Below are 22,403 nucleotides of genomic sequence, written 5' to 3'. Positions count from 1 at the left end.
TGAGAAGAGAAAGGTACACTACAGCACACTGCCACCAGCACCATGCACCAGAGAGACACAGTATCTGGATATGAAAGGGGGTGTGGGTCTGTCTCCCCAGCAGGAGGCAATGGTCATAGAGACATATTCCAAAAGATGAAGTTGGTCCATGCCAGCTAGCTGTTTGCAAGTGCATGACAGACCACACTTGTGCCAAACAAAAGCATCTCTGGAGACCATAGTGTGATTAGCACTGGCTTCTGCCATAGGCATAAATGCTGCTAGTGACCATCCCTCCCCACTCCACTCCCAACTGGCCCTGTGTCCCTGGGAGGTATCTCTGATCCCATCAGAGCCTCGTGTCTCATAGGGGTTCAATGGGAACTACACACTCCAAGGTTGAATGAAAATTCACAATTACCTGGCAAGAGTCCACAGTGCCCTGCAGGAAGCCGGCACAGATCATGGCTGGTGTGATAAGGTTGTTGTATATGTATTTACTATTACATCTGGAGGGCTCGATCAAGGGTACCATGGCAGCATTCAGCACATCCGAGGTCTTCCCTAACAACAGAGGCATCAGCTAGCAGCTCTTGTGGACATCTTCCTCAAGAAGCCCACACTCTATATAGATAATCTCATACCTCTCTTCCATTCTCCCTCCCTCCCTCTAATGGTTAACATTGATTGACAGGATCTAGAAGAACCCAGGAGACAAACCTCTGAGCATGTCTACAAGGGAGTTTTTAGAGTCAGTAAATTGAGGAGGGAAAATGCCCTAAAGATGAGTGGCACCATTGTATGGGCTGGGTCCCAGGCTGAATAAAATGAGAAAGTGGGCTAAGCCTCAGCATTCATCTCTCTCTTTCCCCATCTTGATAATATAATATGTGTGTGTGTGTGTGTGTGTGTGTGTGTGTGTGTGAGAGAGAGAGAGAGAGAGAGAGAGAGAGAGAGAGAGAGAGAGAGAGAGAAATTCAATGCCTTGAGGTCCTGAGAGAGAGAGAGAGAGAGAGAGAGAGAGAGAGAGAGAGAGAGAGAGAGAGAGAGAGAAATTCAATGCCTTGAGGTCCTGATGCCATGTCTTCCCCTCAGTGATGGACTGCATCTTCAAACTGTGAACAATAAACCCTTCTTTCCTTGAGCTACTTTTGTCAAGAATTTTGTCACAGGAATGAAGAAGTACATTCCTTCAGACCATCACAATACCAAGCCCTTTCCCTATGTACTAGGCAGGGCTGATTCAATGTTTTCTGTTAATCAAATGGGGAAAGCAAGGCACATAGCTTAGGTAAATTGTCCAAAGTCATTAGCCACTGAATAACAGAACTGGGATTCAGATGAAGAGGTCCCACTGTGGAAATCAGCATCTCATCCTGTGTGGCCCAAAGCCTTACCTTTCTCATAGGTGGCCCCCCACCCTGAAATCCAGCATTCCTGGGCTAGGTCCAGCATCATGCCTGGGTTTGGCAGACACACTGGCTTCACGTCATCTATTTAAAGAAGAACAAAGGGTGAGTTATCCAGGCCTACAGGGCCTCTGTGAGAGTCTCCCCTGGTTGCCCAATGCCCTGCTCTTTCCAGAAACCCAGGTTCCTGTGGGTCCTGGACCCCTTGTTCCCATCCTGACAGGCCTGCTTCCTGACAGTTCCTCTGGACATTTGCTACTCATATCTAGAATTAAGTGCTGGCTCTGCTTCTAAAACACAGCACACAAGCTGGGCAGTGGTGGCGCACACTTTTAATTCCAGCACTCAGGTGGCAGAGCCAGGTGGATCTCTGTGAGTTCAAGGCCAGCCTGGTCTACAGGCTCCAAAGCTACACAGAGAAACACTGTCTCAAAAAACAAAAAATAGATAGATGATAGATAGATAGATAGGTAGGTAGGTAGATAGATAGATAAACAAAACACAGCACACTGGCCTCTGAGTGACAGGGGAGGAAAGGACTGGTAACGGCCATTGCTCAGAAGCTGATGGCTCCAGCTTATCCCAAAGCCACACCATCTCTCAAGGATCTGCTATTTTTTGTGTGCATTGGTCCCCCAGCTTGAATACAAGCACTTCAGAAGAGAAGTCTGTTGTCATCTGTAGATTCTAGAACATTCCATGCTCTTGCATAGACTAGAAAAGGGATAATAAGAACCTAAGGAAGGGACTAGGGATGTAGCCCAGTTGGCAAAGTACCTGCCTAGCATGCACAAAGCCCTGGATTTCATGCCCAGCACCTCATAAAACCAGGTGTGGTGGCACATGCCTGTAATCCCTGCACTCAGGAGATAGAAGCAGGAGGACCAGGAACTCAAGGTTGCACATGGCTACATAGAAGGACCCACTTAAGCTACACAAGACCCTCCCTCACCAAATAAAAATATATTGTATACATTATCAAAATCTCAAAGAATGAATTTAAAAGTATATACTTAAAAAATGAAATAGAGCCTGGCAGTGGTGGCGCACGCCTTTAATCTCAGCACTCAGAAGGCAGAGGCAGATGGATCTTTGTGAGTTTGAGGCCAGCCTGTTCTACAGAGTGAGTTCTAAGACAGCCAGGGCTACACAGAGAAACAAAGTCTCGAAAAAACAAAAATAAATAAATAAAAAAGAAAATAGTTTACAGACTACTTTTTAATGAAAAAGCTTATTAAATTTCTTTTTAAAAGCCATTATTACCATTTCTGTGATTCTTAAATGTTTACAAAATATTGGAGAAAACACATTTTAAAAAAGCTAAGGGTCTACATTTCAATTTTAAAGTATCCTGCTTTCAGAACATATTTGTTTAAAAAAGAAAGAACCATTGTCTTGAGAGAGATGACTCAGTGGGTCCTTCCAGAGGACCCATGACTGATTTCCAGCACTTACATGGAGGCTCACAACTGTCCCAGGGAATGTAACACCCACTCTGGTCTCTGTAGGCACCAGGCACACAAGTGGTACACAGACATACATACAGGCAAAACACCCATCACATAAAAGTTAAAAATAATTTAAATATTTTTAAAAGCAGTAATCTTTACAAATTATCAACCAGATGGCCTCAGCTGGAGAGGATATTGTCCCACAGTGATAGTAAGCAGTATTTGAAGCTGACCCAGACAACTAGAGGGAGTTACCGCCCTCTAGTGGAAAGAGCCTCACATACCGTTAAAAGTCAGAGGCGTCTGCAGCTTCATGAGGGCGATGTCGTTATTCTTGGTCTTAGAGTCGTAATTTGGATGGGAAATCACTTTTTCTACCTGGTGTCTTCTTCCATAGAACATGAGAGACTGTTTCAAAATCCCTGTGAATGCCGTCCAGTACCTCGGGTTGCTGAGGGGTCTGGGAGACAGAGAGACAGCATATGGAAACTCAGGACCACAGATACAAGGTGTTCCCTCCAATCTTTAAAACACATATGCTGAGGGCTGGAGTGAGATGAGTACCCCAAGCCACAGAGTAAAACTGTGGGACAGGGGCTCCCCACTTCCCTCCCACCTCCCCACAGCTCCCTGCTGCTGAATAGCTTTCTGAGGATTCGGTTTCTTCTCCTATCCTCTGCACCAGCCCACAAATAGGGCTGGCACCCTTCTAAGAGACTTAAAATCACATTTCTGACAAGACCGTCTCACTAATCTTTATATGCCAGAGCATTTATGGACACACAGTGGGTGCTTAATAAATGCATACTTGGTGTTTGATACCAGCCACACTCTTCCTTTCATCAAAGAACTTCAACTACCAAAGGGACCTCAGAATCTGGGATGCAAAAGGAAGAAAGGGACAGTCCCAAGTAAGGTAGCTCCCTAACTTCCTAGCAGTGCCTGGGAAGAGGAGGAGGGCACTCCTGTGTGACAGATGGTATCACCAGGCTGAGAGAGACACTGAGTCAGTCATCTTTCCAAGACCACACAGCCAGAGAATGGCTGAGCCAGGATCTGAGCCTCACTTAAGGCAGCAAGTGCCCAAAACCTGTCTAATAAAAAAAATCTGTGATGCTGGAATTGGGGTATATCCCTGCACTCAGGAGGCTGAGGCAAGAGAATTATCCATTTGAGGTCAGCCTGAGCTACCTAGGAAAATTCTTGGGAAGGAAGGAAGGAAAGGAAAGAGATGGAAGGAAGAGATGAGGAAGGATGGAAGAATAGGAGAGAGGGAGGGAGAGGGGAAAAAGGAAGAAGGAAAACAAAATGGGAACAGTGTCTTTGGCAAGAGCTGACACTACTCAGTATGGCTGTCCTTATCCTTCTTGCCCATCTTGAGTGCAATGCCAAGACCAAGAGTATATATACAGGCTTCCAGAGAACCTACTAGGGCAGTGTGAGGTTGTCAGAGTGGATATATCCAGGAGAAATGAGACTGATAGAGCAGGGGCTCTCAAAACTTATAGACAGAGCTAAGAAGATGGCAACTGGAACACACTCAGTCACAGTGTCAACAATCATTCTTATCCTAGGCTGGTATGCAGCAGCAGGCAAGAGAGACCACATAAACATTTGTCTAATGAGTGGATGACACTGTGCACCTGCAGTGCATATATCCACCACCCAGCAGCACTCACCCCATTACACACAGGACATAGGAGCTGCCATACAGCTTGCTGTGGGTCATATGGTGGCAGAGCCACACTCCAAACCCAGGAGTCTTGGCCATGTGACTCCACCCTACTACCCCAGACCTCATAGGATATAGACATACTCTTCCACACAGTGAGCAGCTGTCACAATCCACTCAGGGGTGATGATGGAGCCTCCACAGACATGGACGCCTTGGACATGCAGGCTGACCTGCCAGGGCCAATCTCCTAGTGAGGCACTCGATCCACCCACAATCCTGTTCTGACGTCTCACTGAGCGGACTCCACACTCTGAGGGTGATAAGCACATGTTAGGTGTCAGTCAACAGTCAATAGGAGACATCAGAGTCGGCACAAAGCTAACCATTATGTGCTCAACTCAGCTGCCTTTTTCTGGTGGTGCAACTGTTGCCACCTCTCTTTCCCTATTATTAGGAGTCTAAATAAGCAAGTTGGGGGTAGATACTCTCCTAGGTCCCCAAAGATCCAGGCTGGAGCACTGACTAATTCTTATTGGTACCCAATTTCACCGGATCTGTGGTAGGCATGATTGGGAAGGTCCTGGGTAACAGGCTCCTTAAGGAGACTGATACAGTCAGCACTCTGCACCCAGGACTTCTGGGCAAAGAAAAGGGAGGTAGATAAGGCTGAGAGTGAGTGAGGAGGCAAGTGAGAGCTTCAGCAGGTGCTGAAAAGGTGAGATGAGAGGATGTGAGGTCATATGAGGGGCTGAGTGAGGAGGTAAGTGAAGGGGTTGGTGAAGTCTGAGTAACCCTCAGGAAATAAGAAACAGGTTCTTTGCTGACCAGTTGACTGAGAGAGGAGAGCTTTCTACTCCAGAGTCAGCAGCCTCTTACTCTAGAAACTTCACAAGTGTTGAGCAAGTTCTCAGTTGAGAGAAATCAAGGTAATACGAGAAGTAGATGTTGGAAACTACCCAATGTGCTGGAAGGTCCCCATGCCAGTGGCTGCTATGGGGTACTAGCTGAGCAGGCCTGGTGCATCTTGGCACAGTGTGGGGCAGGACTTCTGGAAGCATCCTCCAAGTGTCACCTGAACTTCTTTGTGAGTGACTTTGAGTACCTGTGAGGCACATGTGGCAAAGGGTGAACAGCAGTGCTCTCCTAGTTGTGCAATGCCTACAGAGGATCTTAAGGAGACTCAGAGCTCCTTTGCCAAAAGGTGAGCTTCAAGTCCCAGGCCTAAGCTGGGCATCTATATTTACCCCATGTGGGGCCCATGAGTAGTTCACACACACACAGAGGGGGACCCCAGTGAGCTACCATACAAGCTACTGAGGGAAGGAAAAAGGGCAGGCTTGGTGTTAGGCTTTCTCCTTAGGAGTCCCAGTGGAAAACTGCATGACACTGCTCTGACTTTGCCCTAGCCCAGGTCACTGCTGCAAAGTCTCCAGGATCACAAACATCTCATCCCTCCACTTCATGGAGAAGGAGCCACCAGGGCTCCCCTCTCACGATGGCACGTAAAAACAAGGCCTGCCAGAGTCCAGCCATCACCTGCCCTCAGTAGATACTACAGTGCAGCAAAATTCCAAAATAGAGATCCGGGTATAAGCAAGAGACCTCCAAGCACATCTCTGCTGTCTCCTGGAGGCCTTCCCTTATCAAATCCCAAGAAAGCCACAGGCTGGCTCCTAAGCATAGAAAATCACCATTGGGAAGTACTCACCTATACAGCGCAAAGAAACCACCATTCGGGATGAACAGGAGTCACTGGAAAGAAGAAGGGACTCTGGTTACCACAGGCAGGGATAAGACACTGAAGTCTTCTCCTAGTGTTGCCTCCTGTCCATCATTAATGACCCTACTGATGTGACTAGACCTACGTGGGGATAGTGGCAAAGAATCGACACAGTCAGAGTACCAGGCTCAAATCCCAGCTATGCACCTTTGGGCATGATGTTAACTCTCTTCTGCCTCTTCCCAACAGGTAGAATAAGATTGCAATTCAAAGCTGGGCATGGTGGTGCACACCTTTAATTCTAGCACTTGGGAGACAGAGACAAGCGGATCTCTGAGTTTAAGGGTCAGCCTGGTCTACAGAATGAGTTCCATGACAGCCAAGGTTACCCAGAGAAATCCTGTCTCATAAAAAAGAAAGAAAGAAAGAAAGAAAGAAAGAAAGAAAGAAAGAAAGAAAGAAAGAAAGAAAGAAAGAGAAAGAAAAAGAGAGAGAAAGAAAGAAAAAGATAACAATTCAAGTTGATCCCTGATCTGCAATGTGCCAAAATCTTAAAACTTTGGAACCCCAACGCCATACAAGTGGAAAATTTCACACCTAACCATACATGAAGGGTCACAGTCAAATGATAGTGATGCTAGGATGTTAACAACCTTCAGTCTATGCATATAGGGTATACACAAGGGCCAGTGAGATGGCTCAGCAGTTAAGGGTACTTGCCTCCAAGTCTGACAATCTGAGTTCAAAACCTGGAATTCACATGGAGAGGACTGATTCCTCTGACTTTCACATGTGTGCCATAGCAGTACCCCCATATAAACAGACTAAATACATTTAAGTAAAGGAACACATGAAACAAATCACTTCTGTTCTTACATGCATCCTAGCCCCAAAATGTCCCATACATGAGTATTTTAAAAATCTGAACGAACTCTGAAAGTCTTCCTGCCCCCAACATTTCAATAAAAGGATGACCTATGATACTACTTGGATGGTGACTTGGGGGTGAGGGCACAGTTACATCAGTTTTTACTTCTGTCCTTGTATAATTTAAAATCATCCTCTAGTCTGGGTATCAAGGCAAACACTTGAAATTTCAGTGCTAGAGAGTCTGAGTGAGGCAGGAGAATCACCAGTCCAAAGCCAGCATGGGTTACATAGCAAGACCCTGTTACCAATGAATGAGCAGCCATCCCCTAGTGTCATCAGGAAGCGGTCTGGAAAATGACTTCCCTGGATCGCTTTACATGTAAACCACAGATGAAAACAAAACCAATACTTTGCCAAGGACAAACAAACAAAAGCATAAACAAAAAACAGTGCTCGGTTGGGAGTCAAATTTCCCATGCTGTGTATGAGAAAGAAACAATCAGTGCATTCCATCCGATAGACCCCTGGTATACTGAAGATGCCACAGTCCCGATGCCCTGGTGACATCAACTGTCAGCTGTAGTTCTGTAGGGAACAGTTGAGGTCTTAAACATCAATGTCCTACTAGGCCACTGGGACAGATAGAGCCTCACATGTACCAGCCCACTCCACTGTCACCCATGTACACACTGAATGGGGATCTTTCCAAACCCCCAAATAAAGAGCTACCATCACCTGTCCTGGCTAGCTTGTGCCCCTACCAGGATACTGGGTGGGTAGCCTCAAGAAGGGAACATTGGAAAGAGGGCATTTCTACATCATATGACTTCACTGAAACCTTGACTCTGAACACACACCATGGGCACTTTATACTGCACACACAGTCAGGCCATATGCACCAGCAAACGCCTCTGCAAATGCCTCTCTGCAGGGTCTAGACTTCTGTATGTAATGAGCTATAGAATGTTACTGCAATGCCCCATTTCTGTGTATAAAATATACAGGTTTAATTACAGAATGCAGGGACTTTTAATATTTTCCTACCATTACTCCTGTGTATGCAAGTAAATTTGCATCTTTTTAGGTTATATTGTGCCACACAAACTCATCCATCTCATTAGGATACAAATTTGCTTTAATCTTTAATAAGTAGTAAAATCACATATATATATGTATATATATATATACGTATATATATATATATATGTATATATATATATATACACACATAGAGGTGTTGTTTGAAGATAGTTTTACTTATGATTTATTACAGCAAACATTTGATTTGTATATCTATATTATAGTCCTATATGCCTGGCTGGGGTCGCATAAAATTTTCTTGGGTGGACAGGTGTCACAATTTAAGAAACCCAATACTGGACAATAACTTTCCTGCCAGTCACCTCTGGAGTTGTGAAGGCCCTCACCTAGGATGGTGGCCTGAGCCTACCCCTCCCTCCTGTGCTCCCTTCTGTACCAGCAGCCTACACCTCCTCTCTCCTCCCTTCTGCACTTGCCAACTAAGCATAATCCTGAGCCTGAGTCCTTGTGGAAGACAAAGAGCCATTCAACTCACATAAAACACCTGCCACCTATGCTAAGCCCTACTGTCTAGATGGAACACCTAGCCGGGCACTGCTCTCCAGCCCAGCCAGCCCTGCCACATTCTCAGGGACAGCCAGCCTAAGGCAGGACACCCTGGCTGGTAGTCACCGGAAAGGCAAGCCACTCAGTAGAGGTGGAGTGAGTGATTAGTTCTCCAGCCCTGACATGCAGTTCCTGACAGCTGGCCCTGGAGGCACCTGAGCCACCTGGAGAAAAGCAATGAGGCCCTGGGAAGTCTCTGCACAAAAAAGACATCGTGGATCCCCAACATCAAAAGCACCTGGAGAAGAGCAATGGCCCTGTAAACTCATACCCAAATGATGGCTGTCTATGTCCCCCTCCAAACTCCCAGCAATCCAATCATCAGCCCTAGGATCTGTGGTTTGGGTACAACAAATGCTTATTGAACTAGCCACTTGCACCAGGGCCCAGAACATTACCCCATGGTGTCCTCTCACTGCCAGTCATGGGCCAGAAAATCTCTTGGACTCCTGGTGCTCAATTCTACAGTGTCATATAGTTTGTCCCTCTGAGCTCATGCCAGAGAATAAGCCCCAGCGTCTATGTTCATGGTACTGACAGAGCAGAGACTTGATGCAACTGTGATGCTTGAAGGTGAGGCTCTGTGAAATTAAGTCATGGGATGGGGAGTCTCTGTGACAGAATCCTGGTGGCCTCATAAGGACAAAGAGAGAGGCCACACAGGGCTTAGTGTTCTTGCCACAGTGAGATGACCCTGCTAGAGTCATGCCATGCTATAAGGAACTCGAATCTCTAAAAGCATCAGTCAACAAAACAAAAACAAAAACAAAACCCTTTTCTCTATAAAGCAGCCTGCCTTAGGCATTTTGTTATAGAAACAAAAAGCTAACTAGCATACACTCTAGCACAGTAGACATACTTCCCAGTATCTGGAGAATAAAAAACAAACAAATAACAACAAAAGTCTTGCCAGACAGTAGAGATTGAAACCAAAGTGGCAAAATGGCATGTAGTCTCAGATAGTTGCTAAGAATGAAGCCAAGGTTGCTGCAGGTCCTGTCTCTAACCCCCAGCAGTGTGAAGCTCATCCCCCATCACTCCCAGAATACAGAGAAATCAACTCAGGATGGCAGCATCTGTTGGATCGTCTCATCCTCCTCAAATTATGCAAATCAAAGGAGCCCTCCATACCTGTGATAGAGCTTTTTATAGAGGTCTATGTTGCCTGCGCTTACGTTCAGCTTCATGAAGCTTGTTGCTCCGGTGCTGTCTGGTATTCCTTGGCTAGAATAAAAATTGTTCCTAGAAATGACAGAAAATCTTACTGAAAATAATGTTTCAGGCATATGAACTCACAAGTCACACCCCATATCACAAAGCGCCTTTGGATGATGGCTGTAACAGAAGGGACACCTTAGAAAACAAAACCTAAGTTCAAATTCAGCCATGCTGTGTGAAAGCTATTATCCAATCCAGAAACCTTGACTTGTAAGTTTAGAATCTTCCATTAGCTGTGTTTCAGACTGAGTGAGCTAGGACAATGTGGTGCTGAGGGTGCCCAACTATACATTGTCTAATAAAATGTACAGTTCTTAGTCTAGCTGTTATAAAATTCCCACTGGTTCTGGACCCAGGGGTGTCTCTGTATACCCAAAACTCTGAGTCACAAGATATTTGTGTATGTGGAGACTGAACGTCAACACTGAGCATCTTCCTCAATTGTTCTCCATCTTACATTTTATTTTATATGTGTGTGTCTGCCTGCATGGATGTCTATTCATCAAACATAAGCCTAGTGCTCTCAGAGGCAAGATGAGTGTGCTGGACCCCCTAGAACTAGAGCTACAGGTGGATGTTAGCCACTGTGTGGGTGCTGGGGACTGAACTTGAATTCTCTGGAAGAGGAATCAGTGCTCTTAACTGCTGAACCATCTCTCTAGCCTCCTCTACCTTGTGTTTTGAATCTGAATCTCCTACTGAACCTGGATCTCATCAATTCAGCTAGGCTGGATGGCCAGCAAGCCCCAAAGATCCTCCCATCTCTGCCTCCCCATCACTGAGATTACAGTTTGCCTCCATGGCTAGCTTTCACATGGGTGCTGGGGATCAAACTGAAGTCCACATGCATTTGTGGCACATACTTTGCCCACTGCGCCATCTCCCCAACCCCATAGGGTGGCATTTTGGAGTGTCCCAATAGCTGAGATGCCAACATTCACATCAAATAACAGTTCAGCTTTGAGAACTGGCAAATAAAATGTCTTAGTGTGCATAGGATCTCACAACTACCCCATGGAAGAGAAATCCTCATTAAAATCATAATTTTCTTCCCAGGCCTGAGAAGTCTTCATGAGAACCAAAGTTTGGATATGGTTTACCTGCTTCAAATCCACACTGAGAGGGCTCTGATGCAGCAGTGTTGAGAGGCAATAGGAACTTAAGTTACATCTGTGCCACAGCAACTCCACTCTCACAAAGGGATTAATGCTGTTCTAAGGGGTTGACTTAAATCTCACCAAAGCAGGTTGTTTCACAGCAGATCCAGCCCCCTCAACCTCACCCACTACATGTACTCATCAGCTCTCCCACTTTTCTACCATGAGATGAAACAGTACAAGGCCTTCACCAGAAGCCAACACATGATCTTTGATTTCCCCCAGAATAGTGGGCTAAAATAAACCTCCATTCCATACAAAGAACCCAGCCTCAAGTGTTTTGTTATAGCAGAAGACACTGGGCAATGCTGGAGCCCCTGGCCAGGAAGTGATGGCAGGAGTTATTCTTTCTCAACCTTGGTTCCTGCACACAGGAAGGATTTCTTTCTTTCTTTCTTTCTTTTTTTTCTTTTTCTTTTTTTTTTTTTTTTTTTTTTTTGGTTATTTGAGACAGGATTTCACTGTGCAGCCCTGGCTGTCCTAGAACTCACTCTGTAGATCAGGCTGGGCTTGAACTCAGAGGTCTACCTGTCTCTGCTTCCTGAGTGCTGGGATTAAAGTCATGTGTCATTACCACCTAGCAGAAAGGAATTCCTAAGTGTGATTCTGCTCAGGTCTCTTCCATTCCCAAAGCCTCAGTGGCTCCTGCCTACAGTGAACAGAGCAAAGGCTCAGCTCATCTGAAAAGTTCCAAGGACAGAAAGTGACCATTGTCCTTGTTTTATACCCCTCTTACTGTCACACCAGCACTGCATGGGCGTTCCCAAGTAGCCAGGAAAGATGCAGGACAAGTGGCAGTGAGCCTAGATTGACAGTGTTGGGGTGATGAGATTGCCCTCTGGTTGTAGGATCAGCTTTTGCAAGGTAACTGCAGCATCCAGTGCCTGGCACATACAGAGAGCTAGAGAGATGGTCTGTGTCGTCAGTGTCATTGTGATGGCACTGTGTCCCTCCTGAGGGCACATACTCACTTGTATCCCATGTCTTTACATGCTGCTCTATCGTAGCTCTCATTCCAGTCATCCTGGCATACGGGATACCAAGCTTTCCTCTGAGATGAGTAAACCTGGAGGGTGAAGCTTGGTCCATAGAGGCGAACTGCTCAAAGAGAAAGATGACCCATGAATCCTTGACTCTTAATCCATGTCTTCCAGATGTTGCCCTAGCCTCACACTGCCCATGCACACTACCGCAGCTTCTTCCTAGGGCCAACTCCTAGGAAACATGAACTCCTGTTTTCCTGATAAAAAGCATTCTAAAAGAATTTCAAAAGGATATTTAAACATAAATTCTTCACAATGGCCTACAGCCTGTGAGTGACCATCATTGGATGCCACAGCCAAACAGCATGATGGAAAGTCATTCAGCTGTCAATGGGAATGAAGCTCTGATGGGAGCCACTAAATGAAAGGGTCTTTAAGGTGTGACACAAAGTGACAGAGTCACAGCAGCCCACAGATTGGGCAATCCCAAGCATATGAAAAGTCTAGACTAGAAAACCTAAGAAAGGGCTGGAGAGATGACAGCCGTTAAGAGCACATACTGCCCTTGTAGAGGACCCAAGTTCAACACCCAAGTTCGGCAGCTCAGAACAGCCTGTAACTGCAATTCCAGAAGATCTGATGCCTTTATTCTAGCCTTCTGTGATATTACAATCATGTGGCATACACACACTGAGAAACACACACACACACACACACACACACACACACACACACACACACACACACATTTATTTATTTATTTATTTATTTATTTATTTATTTATTTATTTATTTATTTTAAAAGAAAATCTAAAAAAGAAGGGATATTAGTAATTTCTTGGGACCAGAGCAAGACGGGCAGAAGAGCCTTATCAAGGAGATGGGATATTCCTCAACTGCCTATGATCAGGGGCTACACATGTTCAAATATATAAAAACCACAGCTCAGACATTCATCAAGGACAGGTTATGAGATATAAATGATAGCTCATTGGTTTGAAAAAAAGAATAAAATTCAGAGCAAAAACAAAAATCCCCATCAAGCTCTCATTTTGTACAAATAGATCTCACATCCAGATCTCAGACACTGGCAGAGTACCCAAGGCCCTGACAAGCACCCCAGAATTAGTACCTAAATACTGAACTGTTCATTTGCCTTTTGCTTAAAAAGATATCAGATCTTTCATTTAAAGAACCAGCACATTTCAATGCAGTTAGTTTCTTCCTTACTCAGCTCTGGTCTCCAGAGAGAACTGCATAGCCCATCATTCAAAGGACTTGTCACCTGACAGAATGATGAGAATGGCCAACTCAGAGCAGACTTCTAACTGGTGGGTGACCCAGGGGGTACGGAGTTTACAAGAAGAATCTTGTAAACAGTGCCACACCACAGACAGTCAGCAGCCAAGAGACACATTCTGCACCTCACAACTGTAGAGTTTAAAAGCACATCAACAGGACTACGTGATCAGGGGAAGACAATAGGATCTGGTCAAGCCTTGACTCACTTCTCACCACCATCCTGAACCTAACTCATTGGACAAATAGCCTGACACCTTAGAGTCACCTTCTCAGAGAGTGACCACTCTAGGGCCTGACTGTCTTCTCTGGGGATAAGCACGAAGCCACATAGCATGTATGGCCTAGCCATGTGTTTCGTGGGTGGATAAAACTCTGTTACAAGCTGGGCAATGGGATGTCACTCATTACCCAAGAGAAACCACAAAGCTGTGAAAATCCCAACCACATATTGCAAAAAGAATGACGCCAATCTGAAAGGTATGCAACTTGCAGAACACCCACTACAGAACATTCTAGAAAAGCTAAGCTATGGAGATAGTCAAAGATCTGAGGCTGGTAGAGGATACTGCAGGAAGAGGAATGTGCAGAGCACAGTAGGCTTGGGCAGGGCACTCCAGGGGTAGGTACACAGCCAGTGCTGTGTCTTTGTCAAACCCATAAGGTCACACCAGGGGAAGATAAAATTCAACACAAACTCGTGGCTCTGGCTCCCGGGGACAAGGTCCAGTGATCAGTGTGTGGTAATGCCTGGGTGATTGCTGGAGGCAAGGTGGCCTCTTTCTGCAGGCCTAACAGTGCTTTCAAAATTAAAGTGCTTAAATATAGCTGAGATTGTATGCTTCCAGTTAGTGATGGAAGTGGTAGGGACAGTGATGTAAGGGGTAGCTGTCCTGCCTCATGTCTGTCCTCCAATACTGATGGGGAGGCAACATGATGGGAACATGCTCCCAGAGAGAATTTTTTTTAATAAGTGTTAGTATTTTTTCCTAATTTTTTCAGAGCTATAAATGATAAGGGCAAGTATATGTTTGTAGTGCCCAAGGTGATGATTTGGTAAGTGTCCATCATGAAATATCGCCACTACCAATTGAGTACGCTCACCTCCTTTCCTCATACTAGGTTCTTTCCCTTGTCTGTGGTGAGAACACTTAGGATTGGCTGTCAATGACCCTCAAGCACTTAGCACAGGTGGGCTGCTCAACCATGAACCCTGTGGACAAGGGAGCTGGGCTCAGATCTCCATGAAAAATGAAATGGCATCTTTGTAAAAAGAATCTTGAAGCAGCCACCCAAGGAGGTGTGGCAAACAGGTGGAAACATTGCAGTTTGTGTGTATGTGTGTGAGTGTGTATGTGTGTGTGTGCCTAATGTGTATACACATATGTGTATGTGTGGTAGTGGGGATTAGATCTGCCTGCCTCTGCCTCCCAAGTGCTGGGACTAAAGGCATGTGCACCATCAGACCTGGCTAGAACCAAGATTTTTTTTTTCCTACTGTAGACCCTTTGTTCTTCCTAGATTTTGATCTATGCTGTGAGTACATTAACTGCTAAAATATCTAGTACAACTTAAACATGGAGAGAGACCTTCTGGATTCCAGAACATGGGGGCACACTCATGAAATCCAGCCCCTAGAAGATGGAGACAGAAGGATCATGAGTTGAGACCAGCCTGGGTAACTCAGTGAGACTCTGCCTCAAGAAAAGTGGGTATGCATGGGCATGTAGGGTAGTAATAGAATGCCTGCCTTACATGTGTATGGTCTTGGCTTCCACCCAGTGTTGAAATGAAATGAAATTAAAACCTCTCTAACAGAAGTTTATTGCTCATGCACACACAGGAGCAGGAATGCATTGATGTTTACTGCACATAACATCTTAGCCACTCTCAACTCAAACCCTTTACCTAAGACATTTGCTGTCACTCAAAGAAAGGAAAAGAGCTGTCTTAAGCTGTAGACACTGTATCTTCCAGGTACATATATGCTGAAGGACCAGGAGTCACAGAACAGGTATCAGTCCACTCAAGTGGGCTGACAGCTGGGCCAAAGGAGGCCATTGATCTTCCCTGGGAAATTCTCTGAGCTAGGACCAATGCTACAGAATCTAATTTACACAGGAGCATGGAGGTGAGGATGCAGCAGAAAACAGCCCTACCCAAAGGCAGCCCAGAATAAACAAAACCCACCTCGGACAACTAGGTCTATAGGTTTTTTTACCCCAAACTCCAAGAGGACTAGAGACTACTTGGTGGAGACAGCAAAGCCTGGGAGACTCCTGGAGAGACTGACTGTGACATTTAGGAGAATGTCTCCTGGGCTTGGAGTCAGGGACAGTGCACAGAGCCACTGCTGACCTCAGCCCCTGGGCATCGGCAGTGCTTAGGGAATGAGTTCCAAGAGAGGCAGAAAAGCAGGACAGGACAGTTGTTCCAGGGGGCAAGACAGCAGCTCACTGTCAACTGCAGAGCCAGGGAAGCACAGGGTCTGTGTCATCTCATCACCCCTCATCACTGAGCAAATGCCAGCAGGCTCCGCCTAGAGTGCCAGGATGTCAAGAGGCCCAACTTCAGACTCTGAGTGGAACATGATTGGCACAACCCTGTTCCTCAGGCATCTTTCTTGGGTCCAGCCTCTTGACTACCTTGAAGTCACCTTCAAAAATTAACAGCATAAGAGAAACAAATGCAGGGCCATGGAGATTATTCGGTGGGTTAAGAAGTCTGTTACCAAGCCCAAGAACCTGAGTTTGATCTCCCAGGATCCTCATTGTGAACAGAGAGACCCGATTCCCAAAAGTTGTCCTCCACCTCCACACATGCATCATGGATGGCATCATCTTCCCTGCCATACACAAAGTAAGTAATTTCTTTATCTTAAAAATTAAAACTTCAAAGGGATATTGCTTTGTACCTGTTATTAGAATGGGTGTCATTAAAAAGTTGAACATAACAAGTGCTGGTGAAGATGAAGAGAGAAGGGAGCCTATGAATTTGGGAGTGGGAATGTAATATGTCCAGCCAGTAATGAAAAACAATATGGAGGCTCCTTGAAACCACTAAAACAGAATTATCACATTATCAAGCAATCCCACTTCTAGAAACGAAACTAAGAATCCACCATCTGGTGTATGGGTGAAGAAATGTGGTCCATGTACACAACAGACTAGGATCCAGCCATAAAAAGGATGGAATCCTGCCACTTGGGGCAATACAGATGACCCTGGAGGACTCTGTACTAAGGAAATAAGCCAGTTCAGAGAGGCAAGCATCACAAGCTCACATACACACACACAGGGAATCTAAAAGTCAAACTCACTGGAGCTGAGATGACAGTGTTGGTCACCAGAGGCTTTGAGGAAGTGGTTAGGGACAGCTTGTCAAAATACACAATTTTTAATTACATAGGAAGAATGAATTTAAGAGATCCATAGTGCAATACAGTAATAGATGTTAACAGCACACTGCCCATTTGAAAACAGTCCACCATACATGTAAGAGCACAGGGGGTGTATGTTAAGTAGTGTGATTACTCCATCCATGGGGGTACACATAGAGAGACATCACACTGTACCTGACAAGCATGACAGAAGCTTGTCAGTTATTATGTAAACAGTTGAAAGAAACAAAGCAAATTCATTGTTCACTGCTGTCCCAGTGGACATGACCTTAAAGGCAGCTCTTTTTAAAACCAGCATAGTGCACTCCAGCTTCATGTTTTCAACAGCCTGCTTATTTTAACTGCCATCCTGACTGAGTCCTTCCTGCTTTATCACCTCCCCATCACGCTGGGTGGTGCAGGGCCAGGAACATAACCCTGAGTGTAGGAGAGCTAATACATGCATCAGTGGACTGGGCAGAAACCTCCTGACTGTCCCCCAGCTGCTACTTCATGGCAGACATACTGAGCCCAGTGCTTGCTGGGCCAACTCACCACACCGGTTCTCATCTTCCCCGTTGGGGCAGTGTGATATCCCGTCACACCAGAGAGAAGAGCTGATGCAGGTGCCGGAAGACCCACACTCCATCTCAGAGGTAGAGCACTTGCTATCCCCTGGCACTGGATTGGGAGAAAGGGAGAGAGACTCATCAGCCTGAGCATCCAAGAAACTGCAGAGCCCATAGGAAGCATGTCATCCACCCTCAAGCCCAGTGAGTAGAAGAAATTGCCTCTTCATAAGGAGGGGACATGTCATTGCCACCTACATACACATGGAGCTAGGACTGGGCTGTCTTCTGCAGAGCCAATGGGAAGGGTGCTTGGGTAAGGGAAGCCCTCACACCTCCTCTTTGCCATCCAGTGGGCCTCAGGGGTCCACCAGGTGCCCATGAGTCTGCATCATCCCAGGCCACTTACAGAGACTTTAGTTACAAGATGTGGCATAGGGAGGGGACTGCCAGACAAGGATACCATAGTTGTGCAGTGATATACAAGGGTCAGACTATGGCTATGCTTCCTTAAACATCCCCATCTCATTTGATCTTAGATGCTCAGCAGGATACAGCAGGGTTGGCACTTGGATGGGAGAACTAGTTTAGGATTTTCACAAGCCACAGGTTAGGGGAAGGAAAGCACAGACTCACGGGTGCATGGAGAAAAGGGAGGAAAGGGCAGCCTTGCCCAGAAGGGAAAACCTAATTGGAAGGCATCAGGTGGCTCCTCCAGCCTGGGGAGCAAGGGTCACAGTCATAGCCATGCACACAGTGGCAGCACCCAGCCCAAAACTTACAGAACCTCCAAAGCAAGACAGCAGCCACAACAGCACCCACAAGGACAGTGCCCAGGGCGAGGGCGACACACAAGGATTTCTTGGTCTCTGCAGAAGACAGGGATGCTCAGGTCAGTGCTGTGAGAAAGCAGTCCTTCCACCATGCGTTATTGATGCTCTTCAATATCCCACAGTTACCACAGAGTTACTCAATTTGAAAATATCACAAGTCAAAATGGGCATAATTGCACATGCCTGCCTATAATCCTAGTACTCAGGGGTGAGGAGGGAGTTGAGAAGGACAGGGACAAGAGTTTAAAGCGAGCCTAAAATGCATGAGCTCCTATCTCAAAATACTGAAAGGGAGGAGGAGAAGCAGGAGGGGGAAGAGATCAGAAGTCCAAGTCCAAAGTGCACTTGCTACACATAGCCAACAGTCAGCCTAACCTGGGCACCTTTCAACTTGTTTAGAATTCTTGCATTACCTATAGCTGGGGAAACCACCCAGCTAGATGTCTGTTCATAACAAGGTGGTGGATTCTGCATGCACCTCATTGAATACCACACTGAAACTGAAAAGTAGAATGGTTTTATGAGTACACTTTCACACCATCATGAAGTCAAAAGTCCTAGTTTAGCTACTGTATGTGGGGCCATTTAGATACATTAGAGAAGAATAAACACTGATTTATTCATTTGTTTTTGTGCCGCTAAGGATAAAACCCAGGGTTTCACTTATGTTAGGCAAGTGCTCTACCACTGAGCTACACCCCTACCCTAAGAAACAGTGTTGCCTACACTCTTACAAATGTCAGTTTGAACATTAAGGGCACCACTTGGGGTCTTGATGCTTCTGTAGTGTGAAACACATGCTTAGGGAAATGGAAAATGAAGTTACAATTTGAAATGAAATCCAGCAAAACTAAGCTCTTAAAATGCCAAGACACCTCAGAAAGGGTCTGAAAATAGGCCAATGTTCACCTAAAAAACAGCTCAAGAAGGAGAGCTGCTTCATTTTAGCAACTGCAAGTTTGAGTCACATAATGCCGTCCCCCAAAGCATCCTGGGGCTGCTAGGGGATGCCCTAGGCAGAACACCTATCCTTCCCACAACTGCTGGAAGAACCCAGTGGAATTTGACAACCACTAGCCACTTACTGCTACTGATACCCTCAGTAATTACAGCTAAGTGGAATTAAACTAAAGTGTATAAATTGAAGCATTCAGTTGCCACAAGGGGGCTGGCAAGATGGCTTGGCAGGTAAAGGCTCTTGCTTAGAACTTACATAGCAAAAGGAGAGGGCTGAATCCAACAGGCTACTCTGACCTCTACACACTCTGTGGTAACTCACCACACACACAAAAAAATAAATGTTAAAAACAAACAGATAAACAAAAACAACAAAGCAAGGAACTGGAGAGATGTCTTAGTAGCTAAGAGCAGCTTTCAAAGAGTTCCTGGGGACTGGTCCTTATCCCTATCACCAGGGACTGTGCTTCTGTGGTAAAGTGGGCAATCTGCACTCCCAGAAGCCTCACAGCAGCGGCCCAGGTCTGAAAACTTCACAAGGCAGCCTGTGATTTTTATCAAAATGCAGTGAGGGGTGACTGTGCCTTCAGGCGCCAGGGTGGAGCCACCAAGAAACCCACAGGAGAAATTCTTGATGGCTCACCTGATGAATTGCCAAGCACATTTTTCTCTTTGGGCAACTTATCTGCATGCCATTGCATCTAAGATAAAATAACTTGCTTAAAGCTGGCCATGTGGCTCAGAGGTAAACACTTGCCTAGCATGTTCAGGAGCCTAGCTCAGCGGAAAAAAACAAACACGAAATCAGTAACTTGGCTCATAAGTAAGGGAGATTAAATCAGGTGTCCTTTAGCTCTGGCTGGGGCATGTGCAGAGTCACAATCTGGCTGGTTTGCTCAGGACCACGTCTGCAGCAAGAAGCCCCCATTTCACCTCTGGACAGGCCTTTGTCACCAGCTTCAGTCAGCATAGCACAGATTTGCAGGGTTTAGTCTTGGACTACTGCTCATTTACATCCATCTTTACCAGCACAGCCTGTTGACTCAGCCCTGTGGTATCTCTGCATCACAGGACTGTTGACTTTGAATTTTTCAAAGGCTCTTGCAGGTGCATGCACTGCCATTCAAATGGGAATGTTCCATGGCACTTGCTAGAGCAAACAGATAAATCCAAAGTAGAATGTCCTTACACGCCTGACATAATGTGGGACACCAGTTCAGAGCCCAAGATCATTCTGGCAAAAATGTAGACTTTTTGATGTCTAATATGTCAACAACATGTTCTTTCTTTTTCATTCTTCTTTTTGGTGTGTTTATGTGTGTGTGTGCACAGATGCCCTCAGAGGCCAGAAGATGGCATTGGATCCTTTCCAATGGAGGGGTTGTAGAACTCAGGTGCTCTGTGAGAACAGCTAGAATGTTCTTTACTGTGAAGCCATTACTCCAGCCCCAGTAACATGATTTTAAAAACAATGTCAATAATAATAATAAATAAAAATAATAAAAAATAATAAAAATAAAATTACTAAATTACTTTCCAGTTCATGAGACATGGGCATCAGTCTGTACTTCTGTCAGACTAATGGTGAGAAGTCCAAGACTCCTGTCTGAAAGCCTGATCATCAAATAGTGATTTTCTCAAAGCATAGCCACCAGTTTTACAATGCAGTTTTATAGTGGAAAATCACACCCTAGGGTGTATCCTTCCTATATATAGGCCATTGGCAGAAAGCCAACATGTTCCTTTCCCCTATCTTTCACTTCCTGATTACTCCCTTGGAATGTGGAAGTATTCAGTGAGGTGCACTGGGACCCTTCTGCCTTCTGAGTTGACCGCTGAGAGCCGGGCAGTCTTTTTAGAGGTACAACCTTACACAGGCCCTTCCTCACCCTGGCTTTCTTCCAGCCATCATGGTGGTTGAAGACCAAGCATTCTGCTCTGCAGAATTCAGCTGACTCTGGCTGGACTAAGATGAAAGGGGTTGATGGAGACAGGGAAGAGAGCAAGACAATAGAGCAAAGGACAGAAGAGCCACACAGAGGGCCCACTTGTGATAATACATTGTGTACCCTAATAAATTTGCCTGAAGATCAGAGAGACAAAGGAACAAGCCACATCTTGCTTCTAGGACTCCTCAGCCTGAAAAGGCTTCCTCAGCCACTTTAGTTCCTGTCTCCTCACACCTTTTATACCTTTCTCCTCCCACCCATATCATTTCCTGTCTCAACTTTCTTGGTGCTGAGATTAAAGGTGTGTGACTCCCAAGTACTGGGATTAAAGGTGTGTACCACCACTGCCTTGACTGAGTCAATCTCATGTAGCCCAGGGTGGCTTTGACCTCATAGAGATCCAGACGGATTCCTGGAGTGCTAGGATTAAAGGTGTGTGCCACCACTGCCTGGCTTCTATGTTTAATCTAGTTAGTGGCTTGTTCTGTTCTCTGATCTTCAGGCAAATTTATTAGGATACACAATATATCGCCACATCAAGTAGTGGAACAGAAATAGGAGAGGGACAGCAGGAGAGCCAGAAAGGTCTAAATAGGACAGACAGATCCTTGAGGCCTAAGGTCTATCATTTGATTGCTGATGAAGCGATGGGTGGCCCACAGAATTCACTTCCTTATCAATCTTGAACTGTACATGACACACACAGACAGGTGCTCATTTCATAAAACAGAAACCATCCATTAAAAAGCTTGTGTGGAGCTGGAGAGATGTTAGGAACAGCTATTGCTCTTCCAAAGGAACCAAGTTCAGTTCCCAGTACTCATGTTGAGTGGTTTACAACCACCCACAATACCTGTAACTCCAGCTCCAGATGATCCAACACCTTCTCTGGCCTTCATAGGCACCTGCACACATGTAACATACACATGCTCTTATAATACATAAATAAAAAATAAATCTGAAAAAATAGCTTATCAGTAGAGCCAATACCATCCTTTACACCAGACAGACAACACTGGAAACAGCCTGAATTAAAAAGTAGAGGGACGTAGGGGTAAGGAATCTGGAGAGAGAGCGTAACCCATTGAGTGAAAGGGCCAAAGGAGAGGGCAAAGACATTCAGATTTCGTACTCAACCTTCAGCACTGTTCTGGGGTTGCATAGGGATTGGGGGACTAGGGAGGTAAAACGATACATCTCATTTCTGTGCTATTCCCAGAGTATCTGCTGAAAATAGAAAGGTGACAGAGAGTGGGAGAGTAGTCATGCCAGGGAAGGGGTACCTAATTCCCCTAGAAAGGATATAGG

At 45.6% G+C, this 22,403-nt stretch overlaps 1 protein-coding gene across 1 annotated transcript in view; it reads right to left on the bottom strand.

Annotated features, from left to right (window-relative positions):
* Nucleotides 1-22,403, bottom strand: part of Tmprss2 (transmembrane serine protease 2) — a 38,869-nt gene that overhangs the window by 2,682 nt on the left and 13,784 nt on the right. Inside the window, exons 4-12 of the mRNA XM_059277233.1 lie at nucleotides 18,139-18,225; nucleotides 17,343-17,468; nucleotides 12,098-12,224; nucleotides 9,883-9,993; nucleotides 6,223-6,266; nucleotides 4,656-4,824; nucleotides 3,124-3,299; nucleotides 1,377-1,472; nucleotides 401-543 (exon numbers count right to left, since the gene is read on the bottom strand). Coding sequence (XP_059133216.1) covers nucleotides 401-543; nucleotides 1,377-1,472; nucleotides 3,124-3,299; nucleotides 4,656-4,824; nucleotides 6,223-6,266; nucleotides 9,883-9,993; nucleotides 12,098-12,224; nucleotides 17,343-17,468; nucleotides 18,139-18,225 — 1,079 coding nt within the window. The remainder of the gene's footprint in view (nucleotides 1-400; nucleotides 544-1,376; nucleotides 1,473-3,123; nucleotides 3,300-4,655; nucleotides 4,825-6,222; nucleotides 6,267-9,882; nucleotides 9,994-12,097; nucleotides 12,225-17,342; nucleotides 17,469-18,138; nucleotides 18,226-22,403) is intronic.

The sequence above is a fragment of the Peromyscus eremicus genome, chromosome 12 (assembly GCF_949786415.1).
Source record: "Peromyscus eremicus chromosome 12, PerEre_H2_v1, whole genome shotgun sequence".
Classification (NCBI taxonomy): Eukaryota; Metazoa; Chordata; class Mammalia; order Rodentia; family Cricetidae; genus Peromyscus; species Peromyscus eremicus.
This window is presented reverse-complemented; position numbering and strand designations above follow the sequence as displayed.